The following is a 15,558-nucleotide window of genomic DNA, read 5'->3' as shown; positions in this document are numbered from 1 at the left end:
CATAAATAAGAAACTTCTTGCAGCAAAAATATCTGTACAGTAATGTAATTACATTAATTATTGTAAAAAGTGTGTGAGTCATTATATCTATTGATTTTTTTACCATAATATTCTAAGTATTCTTTAGTCTGTTTTATATGCACAAATTTTTAGTGATATACATACTTTTTGAAAATAGCGGTCCAATTGTAGCATACTGTAATAAAAACTAGTTTTATACAATCGGTGCTTTTCTTTATCTATGTTCCTCCAACAGTACTGTTAACAGCATTGTTTCTATTCCTAAATGTTCGTTTTATCACATTCAATTCTTTCTATTTTGATACTGCTCTTGTATTTGTTCCCGCATTCGTTCTAATTAACAACATTTTTATTGTAATTTATACATTCATTAAGATAACTTAATTATTTAAATAATAGCTGAGAAGATTGTGCTAATAAAGACAAAATTATACATACTGTATGGTTCTGGATTCATCATAGGGCTTATCATATTAATATAAACATGTGTTCCAATAAGTCCCACAAACGTTGCAATAAATATAGCATATCGTCGAGGTGTCACTCGCATAACTACGAAGATATAAGAGTTTAAGATTTCTCTTTTATTAACATACAGTAGGGTTTTACAATTTTTCTGTTACGAGAGAGAGAGAGAAAAGTAATTCATTTGAAATTTATTTTTAGGTTAAGTAGAATCACGTTACATACGATTACACAATATTTACTTTCATATTTTCAAAGGAAATCAATATTATTGTATATATATTGGTAATGCTGCACGTAGAATACGTATAACTTAAAATTTTCAGAGTAAATCTCAATTCAGAATTCATTTTCAAATAAAACTTACTTGGTTTGTAAATCTTTTGGATTATATTTTCTTGATATGCCGCTAGATGGCTCAGAGCATATAGATTTTCTCGTTAGTACTCACTTTGGGATTTGTAAGTATATATACAACTCACGAAGAGATTCAGACGTACTTGCTTCGGCAGTACATATACTAAAATTGGAACGATACAGAGAAGATTAGCATGGCCCCTGCGCAAGGATGACACGCAAAATCGTGAAGCGTTCCACATTTTTTGCTACTTCATTTCTTTACAAATCTAAAACACCATATGACTCAAAATATGCTGCGAAACTAAAGGATTATTTTTTGCGATTATTTTCGCTTCTTTTATTTTCAATTCTAGTATATGTACACGAAGACTCTCATCTCTTCTATAATGCCAGAGAATGAAAACTGATTGAAATGCGAACAAAAACGCTGATAAAAAAAATATACTATTTACATACGTATATTCGAGGACAAGTGGACACTCTTTAAAAACCAATAACTTTTTTAAAATTGGACCAAGCGACTTGAGGTTTTTTGAAATGTTAGAAGGAATGTCTTACTAGATTTCGAAGAACAACGCCGAAGGACATGATTTTTCACTTATTTTTGATCTGTGTATATAATGAAAAATTAATATATGTCTTTTGTAGATCGAAATAATTATAGCAAGTTATATACGTGCATAAGGCACAATGTTTCATTCAAATCGATACGTAATCTAGATACGGGAATTTATATGGAAGTTGGACAATACGAATGAGTACATATTTTGGCAGAATATAGTGCGTTTGAACAAAAATTCCGTGTTATGGGTGGCTCCCTTTTCTGTGGTATTATTCTTTCCTAGGTTTGTTTCTTATGATTCGATTTTATTTGCCGCGGCGCCTTATGATATGTTGTGGGCTGTCCATGACTCTCGTGTGAGAATGGTCGCGTTACTCAGGGGTCGTTCCCGCGTTCGATGGAACTTCTCGACTATATCGCTAGATGGCTTACACCATATTCATTTTCTCATTAGTGCTCGTATTATGTTTTGTAAGTATATAAACACCTCGCAAAGATCATCGAACGTACTTGCTTCGGCAGTACATATACTAAAATTGGAACGATACAGAGAAGATTAGCATGGCCCCTGCGCAAGGATGACACGCAAAATCGTGAAGCGTTCCACATTTTTTGTCACATTTATAGATTATCACAAAATTTTATTTTACATTCTGGTAATAACCAGTGATATAAGTTTAATTAATATGTAAAGTTATTTATAAGTACATTTAAAGGAAGTCCGTTTTAATCAATTTTTGTAGACATAAAGATAAATACCAATGTATAAATACTTATATATATATAAATAGATCAAAATATATCTGAAATATTTTAATTGCATCCATATATTTATTTTATAATACCAGATAATACATAATATAATTTGATCCTATTGAAAATAAGATTGCTTCCCGTTTCTATCATATGTAATGATATATTTGCATATACATAACCGATCTATCACTGATCTATTTAGAGTAATTTAGACAGACCTAATAAATATTTACATATTTATTTAGATCAGTGTGATCTGTAAATGTATGTAATCAGAATTACGTAAAGATCATAATTCAAATTGGTTTGCCTAGAATCCAGCCATGAATTAATAAATAGGAAGAAAATTGTACCAAGTAACGCTTTTTTTAATTGAAAGTACTTTATATTTATTTAGCACGTTATAGTAATCAACAGTAATCAACAAATTGCACTCGTATCTCGTATAGCACGAAATATATATTTAGCTGGGCTGTTTTTGTGGTCACATATTATGGTCAATTATGGTTTACACTTTCAATAATAAAGCGTGTGATTAATTTAACTTTTACAAGAACAATTTATTCTGTAAAATTGGAGAGATAGAATTACTATTTAAATAAACGAAGCACTCGTACGACATGTTCCTTTGGTTACCGGCTGTACATATCCCGTGTAACAAATACACGAATGATTTGTAATTTATTAGAAAAATGTCGAAACAATGGGCATCAAATTTTATATTAGCTGGTACTATCAGATATTTATTAATGAACTCTGGATACCAAAAAGTTATTAGTGATCGTGTGGAAGTATCAACAGCGTTAAATTCTTGGAAAAGAGGTTAGGATACTGAACATCTATTTCCTTAATATTTATGTAGAATCCTGTACAATACAAGTAATCCTGCACAATCACGGCATAAACACTACAAAAATATTTATGTAGCACACAATATTTCATTATTATTGCATTAATACATTAAATAACCAAGCAATTGAACTATTATATAAATATGTTTATTTTATTTCAGTGACAGAAGGTGTCCACCTTTATAACTTTGGTGTAGATCCATATGTGGGAGATTTATTTCATGAAACTCCTATAGGTTTATACATTTTTGATCTTATTCAGAAATATCTACCTCAATGGAGTTTATTTGTCTTGTTCATTTTTACCGATTTATTAACTGCATTACTACTCGCTCTTACAGCCAAACAATATGCAATCGAATTGGTCAGTTTAATCTCTTAATATTTGATATTATAATTTTATAATATTAGAAAGTAGTCATAGCATTCAAACAACATTGTTTACAGGCCTCCAGAAACGAGAAAGAAAAGCTATCAGATGAAAATGTAGAAGATCAAGATGATACTTCTATAGTTTCTACTTCCACGATGTATGTCTCAGCGGCATACTTATTTAACCCATATATAATACTAAATTGTGTTGGACATACAACAACAGTATTTACAAATTTATTGTATTCCATAGCATTGATCTCGATGACAAAATGTTCTATATTCTGGAGCTGTTTATCAATTTCTTTACTTACTTTGCAAGGATTATATCCTATTTCGCTTATGGTACCAGCAACTATTTATATAGCCCATTCTAAGAATGCAAAGCAGAAAAAGAGTACTATAATTTCTATGGTTATAGTGTTTACCAGTATATTAGCAAGTTTATTTTGCATTTCCTATTACATTATGGGAAGTTGGTCATTTATTTGGAGCACAACAGGCTTCATTTTAACAGTTCCCGATTTACGTCCTAATATAGGACTCTATTGGTACTTCTTTACAGAAATGTTTGAGCACTTTAGATGGCTCTTTATTGCTTCATTTCAAATAAATGTCAGTTTACTGTATATAGTACCATTAGCATTGAGACTACGACATGATCCAATGTTATTAGCATTTTCTTACTTAGCAATTGCTGCCATATTTAAATCCTACCCTTGCATTGGAGATGTTGGATTTTATATATCTTTGTTGCCACTTTGGAAGCATTTATTTCAATGTAAGCTACATTTGTTACAGATTATCTGTTACAGACAGAACAAATGATATTTTTATTTTATTTTCAGATACCCAACAAGGATTTATAGTTGGTTGTTTCATGTTGTTTTGCACAGTATTCGCACCCACTGTGTGGTACCAGTGGATTTATTCCAGATCCGCGAACGCAAACTTCTATTTTGGAGTAACGCTCGCATTTGCCATAGCACAAATCTTTTTATTAACAGATATTTTATTCGCAAGTGTAAAGCATGAATTTGCAATACGTCACGGTATTAATAAAGATGTTAGCGGAAGTAAAACGAAACTACTCTTAGAATAAAGTTGTATTGTACAATATTTAATACCAAGACTGTTTTATTAATACCCCACTATACTCTATGTCAAATAGAAATTCCGTTTGTACTGATTTTAAAAGTAGGATACCATCAAATGAAGTAACATCGAATTTTAATATTGACAACATTTTTAAAAAATTGTACTTTATTTACATAATATATATTTTATTTGTAATTTATAATTTATTTACATATAAACTTTTCAATAATATGCAAACGTTTTTACAAAACAATGTGTTTCTTATAACATATTGTTAGACAGTATATTATAGACAGTTATAGGAATTGATTGCTATCAAATTGTCTTAATTCCTCTTACTATCTTGTCGTAGAAAGATAGTATTGTTCATGACGTAAAAATAAATTGAAGTACTTATTGTATAAGATTAACGCTAAATAGTGACACATGCATTGTGCTCGTGACAGTAATCCCAGAGCGCTTTCCAATATGAATCTTCACATAAGATCTCGGGATTCCCTATTATCAATAAATAATTTTTAGCTCTAGTCACAGCCACATTGAACCTCTGGAAAAATGTTCAATTTTATGAGTTTTGTTTATGTAAAATATTCATATTAACTTTTCATAATCACTATAAAATTGATACCTTTGGGTTAGATAAGAAACCAATATGCGTTTTACCATCGTGTTTAAACACTCTTGATCTTACAGTGCTTATAATTATAATTTCTTTCTCTTGTCCTTGAAAAGTTTCAACTGTTCCAACAGTTATGTTCCTTAAGTTTTTTTTATATAACTCCTTCTGAATCATAATCTTTTGTTGTTTAAAGGGTGTTATAATTCCAATATCATTCTCTCCAATTTTACGTGTACCAAGAGTGGCAGTCATAAACTTCCGTACAAAATAAGATACCATATGAACTTCTTGTTCATTGTAAACACTAAAAACATATATGTTATAAATGATTATGTTAAACGAAAAAAAAAAAATACTTAATGCATTGCAATTACCTTCGAAGTTCAGTGTACATCTCCGTACCCTTACATCGAATAAATGATATGGGGAAGATCTTGTTGAATATTCTTGAATTCGAAATGACGAATTTTTTATTTGAATTTTGAGTGCATATCACTTCCTTATTGTAAAATAAATCATTAGATACGTGCATAATAGGTTCTTGACTGCGGAAATTGAGAAGCAATTTTGTAATATAACGTGGATTGTATTGATTTTTCTCATCCTTTTGATAGACTTTGCTTTCCATTAATCTTTCTAACATTGAATGTCCTGATATGTAATCGAATTGCATATTAATAGTAAAATTTATACACTTACACTTTTTAACACGTTAATTACTTTTGCACAACTAAATAAAGCATTTAGTAAATACATATACAGTGTCTCCCATTAATATTCGTACGCTCTCAAAAAAACGATAACTTCGTTAATATTGGACTATGCGATTTGAACTTTTTTGGGAAGCTAGAGCAATTAGTTTTCTACAGGATGTGAAAAGAAATCTTTTCAAAAATTGCATTTGGTCAGAATTTGTAGAGAAAATACTGAATGTTGCATTTCACAAATTTTTTATGCGGGCCTATATTGAAATTTTAAAAAATACGTTTTGTAGATCTGTGTCAATTATATGTACTGTGAAAGTTTCATAGAAATCGGTTGGTGCGGGAAAAAACGACAGGCATTGAAAGATGTAAGAATCCTTAGAATTACTGCAGTTGGAGGCCGAAAATCGTGAAAAACTGCAATTTTTACCGTCTTTAAACGTTTGTAACACATTACAACGTCAACCGATTTTGATGAAATTTTCAGAATATGTTTAATTGATACAGATCTATGAATCGTGTTTTCTAAATTTTCCATATAGGCCCACATAAAAAAATTTGGAAATACAACTTTCAGTATTTTCTCTGCAATTCCGACAACTCGCAGTATTTTTCAAAAATTATTGCCATGTTGTGTAGCAAACCAATTGTTCTAACTTCTCAAAAAATGTCAAATCGTATATTTGAATATTAAAAAAGTTATAGTCTTTTTAAGAGTGTCCGAATATTAGTGGGAGTTACTGTATCTCTATTTATAATGTTATATAATCTATTTTATTTATTTAAATAAAACTTTTATCTACGCAAGCCTTTATACTTTAATATACGCATGTCTAGAATACCAATAGACCATAAATAACTTTCATTTTACTGTTGCAAATATTTTCGTATATGATTTTATATGTAAAATTGTTGTCTTCAAATTAACTCATAATTGATGCCAATGACTAAATTGCCTATTACAAAATAATTCGAATTGTGCAGTCAATGTGCTAATAATGAAAATCATATTCACCTAGTAAGTGTTCGATTTCTTTGCACCAAATTGTTGGTCCTAACTGATGAGGATCACCAGAAAGAACAACTTGAGCACGTAATGATCCTTGACCATTATTATTTAGCGAACTTACTAAACTAATAGGAATCAAAGATTCTACTTCTGTGTTTTGACCTGCTTCATCGATGAATACATATGAGAAGTGATCACTTTTTAAATTAAGCCTTGCAAGTCTGTGAATAAATTGTAGGTACTATTAAATCATTTGTATATATGATAAATAAACTTTCAATATACCTTGTGCATGTTATCAGTGTTGTAATAACTATTTTCTTCAATATAAAAATGTCTTTTGGCAGGAAAATGCATGTATTATCAACAAAATTTGTGCAGAGACCAACATTTTTGTCTATATCCTCCCTATATATGAAAGAAAAAAAGTTAGTAGGGAAATAATTGTTTATAGAAACAAATGTCTTACCAATTTTTTCTTGGTGAATACATTCGGTAGATATCTTTACATGGAATGGATTTTGACAACAATCTTTTCAGAATTTCATCTGCTGCTGTGTTAGAAGATGTACAAATCAAAATATTTTTGGATAGGTGTTTTATCCTTATCTACAATAAAAAAATAAGTTTCAATATCTCTAACTATATTATACCAGTGTCATAGATTATACCTGACAAATGGCTTCAACTAATGTCATTGTTTTTCCAGTACCAGGTGGACCAAATAATATGTACGGTGCAGGATATGATGTATTATTTACTATATTAATAATTGCCTGTTTCTGTTCTGGATTGTTTTTTATATTCTTATTTACCCAATCAAACTCACTGTATTGTAATTTAAATGCATAAAATTGTAGTGTAAATACAAATGCATAAATAGAGAGAACCATAAACACATATTAAGAAAAATTCACATAATATTATACAAAACTTACTCTTTCAATTCAGCTCTATAATTTCTACTTGGTTTAGGATACAGTGCATGAATTAAATTATTTTTATGTATAGTATTCAAAGCATAATGACAACACTTCATCGACCAGTCAGACGGAGAAAACTTTACGTTAAATAGTCTGTCTTGAACTTTGCTTTTGTCGTTCCTAGATTATTTATAAAAAAATAATCATTATCACACATGTAGAAAATATAATCTGTAATATATATTATAATAATACAAATACTCACGCATTTAATTGTATATATATTTGCTTTTCTTTTATGTCTACAATTCTTCCATACATAGTAAACTTTTCATTTTGAAGTTCTACAGAATCACCAATAGATATAAATGGGTCGTCTTCCTCTAGTGTAGGCACAGTAACAACAAAAGTATCAAGATCTCCAATGAGTTTTTGATTCTTTAAGTCATGTTTTGCAGCTCTTAATTGGTATTCAAATGTTTCCAAATATAAACAAATTTTAAATATTATCAAGTAATTTTTAGGTTCTACTTTCTTTACACGTGGAAAACTATTAATAAGTTTTACATAATCTTCGGATAATGAATTTTGTTTTAAATTTCCTAATTTATAATTTTTGAAAGCTGCTTTTAATTCTTTAGGTGGTTTAAAATCTTGTAAGGGTAATAATTGTAATACACCGTAGCTAGTGCAATGCCTAAAATCAAATGAAACATTAATGTGAATTCAAATAAGCGTTATGTCTATTGTTTAATCAAAATTGTGCTTTTGTAATTATATAATTATGATGCATATGAGCACTAATGTATAATGTTCTTCAATGCTTCATAATACCTACGTGCTTTTTCCAACCGTTGGCCTACAATTCTTCTTTTTGATAATATTGGCCATTTTTGAAATCTTAGTCTATTTATCTATATTATTATAATTGCATTTATATCTATATAGACAAACATACAGAATATTTAAATATATACATGTACATATATTATATAATACGTAGTACAATATTTTGTATCAAATACTATTTTATATGTATATAGAGAAACTTATAGAATGTAATTACAATCAATATAGAAACAGTACTGCTCTAAAATAAGAAAACATTCCAATATATATACACACCTACAAACTACAAACCAGCTACAAACTAATGCATGAAGAAGGGGTTTTCCTGTAAACTGGTTAGTGTTTATGTTATGACGACTGAAGAACAGAGTCGTCAGCAGTGTTGCCAACCCATCTATAGTTACCGGTGTTACCGGATGTTACCGGAGAATTGCGGAGAATGAAAAATATATCGCACAGATATAAATTATTTAAAAAATTATCTTATCTTGTGCTTTTAACTACAGGAGTACAGTATAAAAATTACCAGTGACGCATGTAATAATTCTGCTATTTCGAGTGGTTATCGTTATATGTAGAAAATAAGTTTTTCTAATACATATGGGTATATATATAGAGAGAGTATGTGTATATAGGAAATCTGAGGCTGAGGTGAGGAAAGGCGTGAATCCAGTGAAGAAAAGCTTATTCAATTTTGTTATATGTATACCACGTATACATATAGCTTATATACCCAGACAGCACAGTCTGACAGAGCCTACCACCGGACCCAGCCAGCAGAGCCCCTGACCTACAGGTGCCTACAGGTTACGGGCAAACACAACGCTTGGAGCTGCGTCGAGACCCAGACAGGCCGATTCAGCCGGGCACCTGTGCACAAAATGGCGCGAATATCACCTGCAGGGGGCTCGAGCCCATGGCCTGCCGGCCGGGCTGGGATTCAGTCTGTTTTTGAGAGGGCAGCACGGTATCACACTAATGTGGCCAATCAGTGCATCGATTGAGCCCAACTTTTCTCGCGCATGCGCGACACAGGGCGGGTCGCATCAATGTGGCAGTACTGTGCAAATGCGTAGCAGTCTCCCTTTTTACCGACAAAAGTATAATAAGTTAATAAATAAGACCTTTGAGGGCGATTGCTGCCTAGATTGACCTTTATCTGACGTTTTTGACTACTGAAAAAACCCGTGTTTGTATTATCACAAAATGAGAACGCGAATCCCGCACCCTTGCAATCTTGCAAATCGGCCGAACACCGGCCCGACCGGCAGGCCCTGGGCTCGAGCCCCCTGCAGGTGAAATTCGCGCCATTTTGTGCACAGGTGCCCGGCTAAAATCGAGCCGGTGTGCTGTCTGGGTATCTTTGGAAAATGTGACGTCACAAATTCAGTTCATCTTTTCTTCAAAGAAAATGATCTGTGCCGTTATAGGTTTATACAGAGAGGTTTATATATGGTCTACTTGTAAGTCTAACAAAAAGTTGTGATCCATGTTACCGCGGTCACTTGGTGGTGCTTGGTGGTCATCTGCAGCAATCTGCAGTCATCTGCAATCATCTGTCTTCCCATCTAGTGACTTTTAAAATCGAATGTTGACAACACTGTGCCATTGTTGTTTTTATATAAACGTCAAAATCTACGTTAGTACCACTCGGCGTTTTGCTAAAGTTGAGCGAAAGTTGTGACCTGTTTGCGATCGTCTCGCGTCAATTAAAAAAAGGAACAGGTCGAAGCTCACATAACATTCGTTCAAGAAAGTTGTTCGATTCACAAGCCATGCCTTTTCATCGTTATACTCATGCGGTTCTCTGCCGTATTCCTCTTTCGCTTCGTACGAGAGGCGAGGTCACGTTAGATGAGGCTAGAACACAGCATTTGGCGTTGGCTCAACTTCTGCGAGAACTCGATATCGATGTCGTTGAAATGCCGCCGGATGAAAATTCGCCGCTCTGCGTTTTCGTCGAAGATATCGCTGTCGTTTGCAACGGTATTGCGCTCATAGCACGGCCGAACGAGTCGTCTCGAATGAAAGAGGTATGTTTTCCTTCTCGCCAACAATTTTCACCTCTTCGGTTGTTTTTATATGTATATACATAGATTGAAGCACTGAATAACCGGCATTGATTAGATTAAATTGTTGTACGTCACAGTGAATAGTGCTGTCAGCGCGTTGGTAGCTGAAAAGGTGATGATCTAATTTTCAGATTGAGACAATTAGAGCTGTTTTAAAGAAGGAATTGGAGATTCCACTTATAGAAATTGCTGATAAAAATGCTCGTCTAGATGGGGGTGATGTGTTATTTACTGGTAAATCAATCTTCATTATTAAGTTAATAATATAACAAATTACTCTATTCAATATTAGTAATACTATTATTATTATATTTATCTTTTATTGTAGGCAGAGAATTCTTTGTTGGACTGTCCCATTATACAAATGAAGCAGGTGCAAGGGCAGTTGCAGCAGCATTTCCAGAGTATCCTTGTGTACCTATTAAGGTTGGTTAATTATTAATTATTACATTAAATGTTTAATTTATTGAAAATGTATTTTATTAAATTATTTTTTTTAATACTCTATCTGTACAAAAATAGGTATAACTATTGAATGTTTTCGAAAACATACAAAAGAAGCATGAACAGTTTAGCAAAATCTATTTCTTAAAACAATAACATCATTTTATTGCTGTATTAAAATTTGTTTGAACTCATTCAAAGTATTTAGTGGCATACTTATATTCTTTGTCTGTAATAAATTAAGATATAGTGTCAAGAATCTAAAATGTGTCTATGTTGTGTAATCGCTTTGCCTTGGAAAAATATTTGGTTCTTAAATGTGTTTAGTGTTTATATATAGCATAGAAAATAAATTAGGTCAACAGAGTAAATGTGGCTAGTGTAATATATGTAAAGCAGAATGTAATCATTTACAAACACCAATATAAAGCTATTTGTGTTGAGTAATCTTATAAATGTGAGACTTATTATTACTTAGTAACTGTAGAGATAAAATTCTCGATTTTATTATAACCCACCAACCTTCTACGGTTGTATTGTATTTCGATAATCCTGTTTAATATTAATGAAGTACATTTACAGCATATTTTATAGGTGTAGCGAATAATTTATACATTGGGTTGACAATATGATTAAGAAACTACGAATATTAAAATTATACAACTTACTTTTTCAATGTTCATTTAAGGTGGGTGATGGTGGCGAAGAGGTGATTGTGGAAAGTCTTACCTCAGCCCCACTTCAGGTTTGGGTGTACTAGACTGACTTTCTTTTGCATACTCCATTGCAAAAAAGACTTCACAATTTAGAAACACCATTTAGCACGATTTCGTCAAGTTTATTATTTATGATTAGATATTTTTATATTACAGATTTAAAGAAATGCTTTCATATGGAGAATATCAATATATGTATGCGAATTTATGGCTTGGTGCAGGTTGGCACATACATTTGGAACACATACACTTATGTACAGAAATATACGTGTCACTTTTACATTTGCACACACTTCAGATTTGAATCTATTTGCATAAGTATGTGATGCTGTTGACTTTAATGTAGCTTGAATCGATTATTGTCAAAGAAATGTTATAATTTTTGATAAAATTTCATCTATACTTTGCATTATACAATTTCTATGTATACTAACGAAAATCTCAGTGACCGATCAAGGTTGCATTATCTTTTTTATTATTGTCACAGTCAAGACACATAAGTTAATATTAGTATGCACATACTGCTGGAACAAATATAATGACTCTTTTACAAAATGTATAACGCAATCTGTTAGATTAATAAATTTTTAAATGCTTTCGGCGCAACGGTTCGATCGTTTATTACGAATTATAAAGCAATTTTGCTAATTTTACAGACGCGATTCAAATAAATCTTGAAAAAGATCCAAACTAGGATCGAAACGTTGATTTTGTTTGACAATTAGCAAAATTGCTTTATAATTCGTAATAAACGATCGAACCGTTGCGCCGAAAGCATTTAAAAATTTATTAACAGCAAATACGATCGATAGAAGAAACATATTTATCTGTTAGATTGTTTGTAGTGTTATATTTGAGTACAAAACCGAAAATAACATATTAGAAAATTATTATATTTGTTTCATTCACAAATAATGAAACTTTGCTTCAATATTTTAGTTAATGCAATGCTACAAGATTATTTGGATATATTGAATAATTTTCATTTGTTAATACACGCATCATGTTCAACTATTACAGGAAGTGGCTTATGAAAAATCTTATGCTTACATATCATAAATATAATTATTTTATTGTAATATAAAAAGTATGGTCTTTTTGTAGGATGTACATACTTGAGATAAGGAAGATATTAGTAACAAATATGAAAATAAAACTTAATTCTGTACACGTTCGATACACTAAGTATCTAATTATTTGAGAATGAATGCGTATTGTTCTCACCAAATGATTTCTTACAGGTTGCTGAATCCAAACGACTCAAAGCTTTAGTTACAATGGCTGGCCCAGATATTATTTGTGTTGGTGCAGGAAAAGAATCGCAAGAAGTCTTAAAGGTAATTGTGTAATTTCAATCTTATTTGCTGTCTTAAATTTTGTACTTGTATACAGGGAGGTCCGTTTAAATACGAACACCTAAATATCTCTTCAGGTTATTGTGATGTAAAAAATATTTGTTACGTAATGTGCATGGTATCAATGGACCAAATATGTGGCAAGAATATTTTTCTCCGAAGGTCATTTTTTCGGAGTTATCAAGGTCATCGATGTTTTTTTTATACATAACTACATTTTTATTTTATTGCATCGTGTAACTGATCGAAAAATACATTCAGATATGTGTAATAACATGACCTTGAAATGACCTTGATCTTCGAAAATTAAAGTTTTACCTTCAGATCAAGGTCAAGGTCATGTTTTTATAAATATCTGAATGTATTTTTCGATCAGTTACGCGATGCAATAAAATAAAAATGTAGTTATGTATAAAAAAAACATCGATGACCTTGATAACTCCGAAAAAATGACCTTCGGAAAAAAATATTCTTGCTAGATATTTGGTCCATTGACACCATGCACATTACGTAACAAATATTTTTTGCATCACAATAACCTGAAGAGATATTTAGGTGTTCGTATTTAAACGGACCTCCCTGTAGAGACTATCCTTATTTGAATTGTAATACCACGTACTATTTGTTATACAGAGAATCGAAAGGGAGGCAACATACAACTATCAAACTTTCACTGTGCCTGAAGATGTTGCCGCCAATGTACTTTACGTAAACGGAACGTTAATTCACCGATCAGAAGATGAGATTCCACAATCAAGTAAAGTGTTCGCAGAGAAAATTGACTTTCCTACCAGATCATTGCATATGTCCGAATTAGCAAAGGTCAGTTCTGGTTTAACATCTTGTTGCTTATTGGTACGTAGACCTAGACACATTCGCAGTATCTAAACTAAAAATGTGAATTTAATCGAGACTAGCAAACGTGTTCAATTGCTAGTTATTCAACGTTGATAAAAATCAAGTTTAAATATTTCTAACGAGAAATATTACCAAAATGCTGTGCAAAAAAAGAAACTATAATATTGACGTAACAATTACGTCACCCTAAAACTACTTTAATGAACAAAAAAACTTATTTTATAATTATTTTATAAAAAGATTATAATTCTATATAATTATATAGAAAAGATTTTATAATTAGAAAGATTAATATATTTGATTTTTAATGTATTTACAATAGAGAATAATATATTGAAACAATAATAGTTTACCTAATTTTTTTAGACTTACATACAGTCATGATCTTTATCTTGCCATTCGTGTAAAAACAATATTTCGTTCCGATATTTTTCCGTTTTATTGTGGCAGCATTTATGTATATACGACAAAGTATATTATTTTATTGTTAATAATATTTTTTTATTTCTTTTTTCGCACTTACAAACATATTCTATCATTGTTTTTATTTTTGATTTTATATTTTATGCTTCACGATGGTAACATATGTTTAACTTCCAATATATAGAATAAATTCGATATCAAAATATAAGAGTCATTGATACTGCACAAAATTTCTCCTTTACAAGAACTTGTGACATTTAAAAAGTTGATTCGTAAGATTATACAAACGAACAAAAACGATTTTCTATTATAGCACAAAAAAAAAAGAAACAAAATCGTAAACTGAATGATATTATACAATCTCGGAAACTAGTTAACGTCTTCTACTTTTGATATATTATGTTATACAATTAGAAATCAATTATTAGAAATTAATCATCAGTATTCTCACACCTTCAAATGCATTTGCTACTAGTCTATAAATCGTGTTCACCAAACTATTCAAATAGAGCTCTTCTATTATTCAATAATATATTATAAAGTTAATAATATATAAAAGCGCTAATAATTAAGAGTTAATGAGCTGATTCACATTAAAGCAAAGTTACACAATTAAGAGTTTACTGAACAGAAAGAAAGCAAGAAATCTATATAGATTTAGTAAACCTGATACGTATACACATTATACATATAGTATGGCAAGCTTGATGTGTTTTGGCAAATTTACGATGTCGGTAATATACAGTTTAAAATAATACTCTACAATGGTTTCTTGGTGTTTTTAAAGTCATGACAATATTTAAGTAATTTTATTACACTTTTGTACAATTTGATATGCATATTTTTGCAATCATTTTCTCAGCTTTCATTTTATTTCTGTCATTTTCTTTTTGAAGCATTTTCTAATATGAAAGTATTTTAAGAATGCATTTTACGGTAAATATTTCACACTTTGTACTATTAGATTTAGTACCATCCTGTGTAATTTTTTTGCGAGTATTCCAAAGTGTATAAGACTACAAAGTTGTAAACAAAATAAAAGATATGTGCTAGACGTTATAGTCCAGTTTTTACTAATTATTACTACCCTTATAAATGGAA

The 15,558-nt window shown here is 30.8% G+C and overlaps 3 protein-coding genes and 2 non-coding genes across 7 annotated transcripts; 4 read left to right on the top strand and 1 right to left on the bottom strand.

The window, feature by feature from the left end:
- Positions 1 to 982: 982 nt before the first annotated feature.
- Positions 983 to 1,089, top strand: LOC143208500 (U6 spliceosomal RNA). The gene has a single exon (XR_013008925.1). It is a non-coding gene; the product is annotated as a U6 spliceosomal RNA (small nuclear RNA).
- Positions 1,090 to 1,914: 825 nt separating this feature from the next.
- LOC143208499 (U6 spliceosomal RNA) lies at positions 1,915 to 2,021 on the top strand. The gene has a single exon (XR_013008924.1). It is a non-coding gene; the product is annotated as a U6 spliceosomal RNA (small nuclear RNA).
- A 379-nt stretch (positions 2,022 to 2,400) lies between these two features.
- Pig-u (phosphatidylinositol glycan anchor biosynthesis class U) lies at positions 2,401 to 4,511 on the top strand. Its single transcript, XM_076421687.1, has 4 exons — positions 2,401 to 2,986; positions 3,177 to 3,379; positions 3,463 to 4,168; positions 4,236 to 4,511. The coding sequence occupies exons 1-4, from the start codon at positions 2,857 to 2,859 to the stop codon at positions 4,487 to 4,489; spliced, it is 1,293 nt and encodes a 430-aa protein (XP_076277802.1). The 5' UTR covers positions 2,401 to 2,856; the 3' UTR covers positions 4,490 to 4,511.
- A 99-nt stretch (positions 4,512 to 4,610) lies between these two features.
- Positions 4,611 to 9,025, bottom strand: LOC143207834 (putative helicase mov-10-B.1). Of its 2 annotated transcripts, none has more exons than XM_076421673.1 (11): positions 8,866 to 9,025; positions 8,579 to 8,680; positions 8,006 to 8,437; positions 7,756 to 7,920; positions 7,489 to 7,645; positions 7,287 to 7,426; positions 7,103 to 7,225; positions 6,824 to 7,038; positions 5,479 to 5,599; positions 5,114 to 5,408; positions 4,611 to 5,032 (listed from the first exon to the last, which is right to left on the bottom strand). In XM_076421673.1, the coding sequence occupies exons 2-11, from the start codon at positions 8,629 to 8,631 to the stop codon at positions 4,898 to 4,900; spliced, it is 1,836 nt and encodes a 611-aa protein (XP_076277788.1). In that variant the 5' UTR covers positions 8,632 to 8,680; positions 8,866 to 9,025; the 3' UTR covers positions 4,611 to 4,897. The 2 variants fall into 2 exon arrangements, with proteins under 2 accessions (XP_076277788.1, XP_076277786.1); XM_076421671.1 differs by having other exon boundaries at positions 4,613 to 5,032; positions 5,479 to 5,755.
- Positions 9,026 to 10,193: 1,168 nt separating this feature from the next.
- Positions 10,194 to 15,511, top strand: LOC143208228 (N(G),N(G)-dimethylarginine dimethylaminohydrolase 1). Of its 2 annotated transcripts, XM_076422432.1 has the most exons (6): positions 10,194 to 10,622; positions 10,793 to 10,895; positions 10,990 to 11,087; positions 11,794 to 11,850; positions 13,063 to 13,158; positions 13,810 to 15,511. In XM_076422432.1, exons 1-6 carry the CDS (start codon positions 10,365 to 10,367, stop codon positions 14,062 to 14,064), a joined length of 867 nt encoding a protein of 288 aa, XP_076278547.1. In that variant the 5' UTR covers positions 10,194 to 10,364; the 3' UTR covers positions 14,065 to 15,511. The 2 variants fall into 2 exon arrangements, with proteins under 2 accessions (XP_076278547.1, XP_076278548.1); XM_076422433.1 differs by lacking the exon at positions 11,794 to 11,850 and having other exon boundaries at positions 10,195 to 10,622.
- Positions 15,512 to 15,558: the final 47 nt, after the last annotated feature.

The sequence above is a fragment of the Lasioglossum baleicum genome, chromosome 4 (assembly GCF_051020765.1).
Source record: "Lasioglossum baleicum chromosome 4, iyLasBale1, whole genome shotgun sequence".
Taxonomy (NCBI): domain Eukaryota; kingdom Metazoa; phylum Arthropoda; class Insecta; order Hymenoptera; family Halictidae; genus Lasioglossum; species Lasioglossum baleicum.
The sequence above is the reverse complement of the archived record's forward strand: the minus strand, read 5'-3'. Positions and strand labels throughout refer to the sequence as shown.

Bases quoted from the DNA above. Each gene is read 5' to 3' on its own strand.
- LOC143208228 (XM_076422432.1), top strand. From the start codon at position 10,365: ATGCCTTTTCATCGTTATACTCATGCGGTTCTCTGCCGTATTCCTCTT. The intron at 10,623-10,792 runs GTATGTTTTCCT...TCTAATTTTCAG, and splicing joins AGTCGTCTCGAATGAAAGAG to ATTGAGACAATTAGAGCTGT. The intron at 11,851-13,062 runs GTTTGGGTGTAC...GATTTCTTACAG, and splicing joins TTACCTCAGCCCCACTTCAG to GTTGCTGAATCCAAACGACT.
- LOC143207834 (XM_076421671.1), bottom strand. From the start codon at position 8,631: ATGGCCAATATTATCAAAAAGAAGAATTGTAGGCCAACGGTTGGAAAA. The intron at 7,646-7,755 runs GTAAGTTTTGTA...ATTACAATACAG, and splicing joins TATAGAGCTGAATTGAAAGA to TGAGTTTGATTGGGTAAATA. The intron at 7,039-7,102 runs GTATATTGAAAG...ATTTATTCACAG, and splicing joins ACACTGATAACATGCACAAG to ACTTGCAAGGCTTAATTTAA.
- Pig-u (XM_076421687.1), top strand. From the start codon at position 2,857: ATGTCGAAACAATGGGCATCAAATTTTATATTAGCTGGTACTATCAGA. The intron at 2,987-3,176 runs GTTAGGATACTG...ATTTTATTTCAG, and splicing joins GTTAAATTCTTGGAAAAGAG to TGACAGAAGGTGTCCACCTT. The intron at 4,169-4,235 runs GTAAGCTACATT...TTTTATTTTCAG, and splicing joins TTGGAAGCATTTATTTCAAT to ATACCCAACAAGGATTTATA.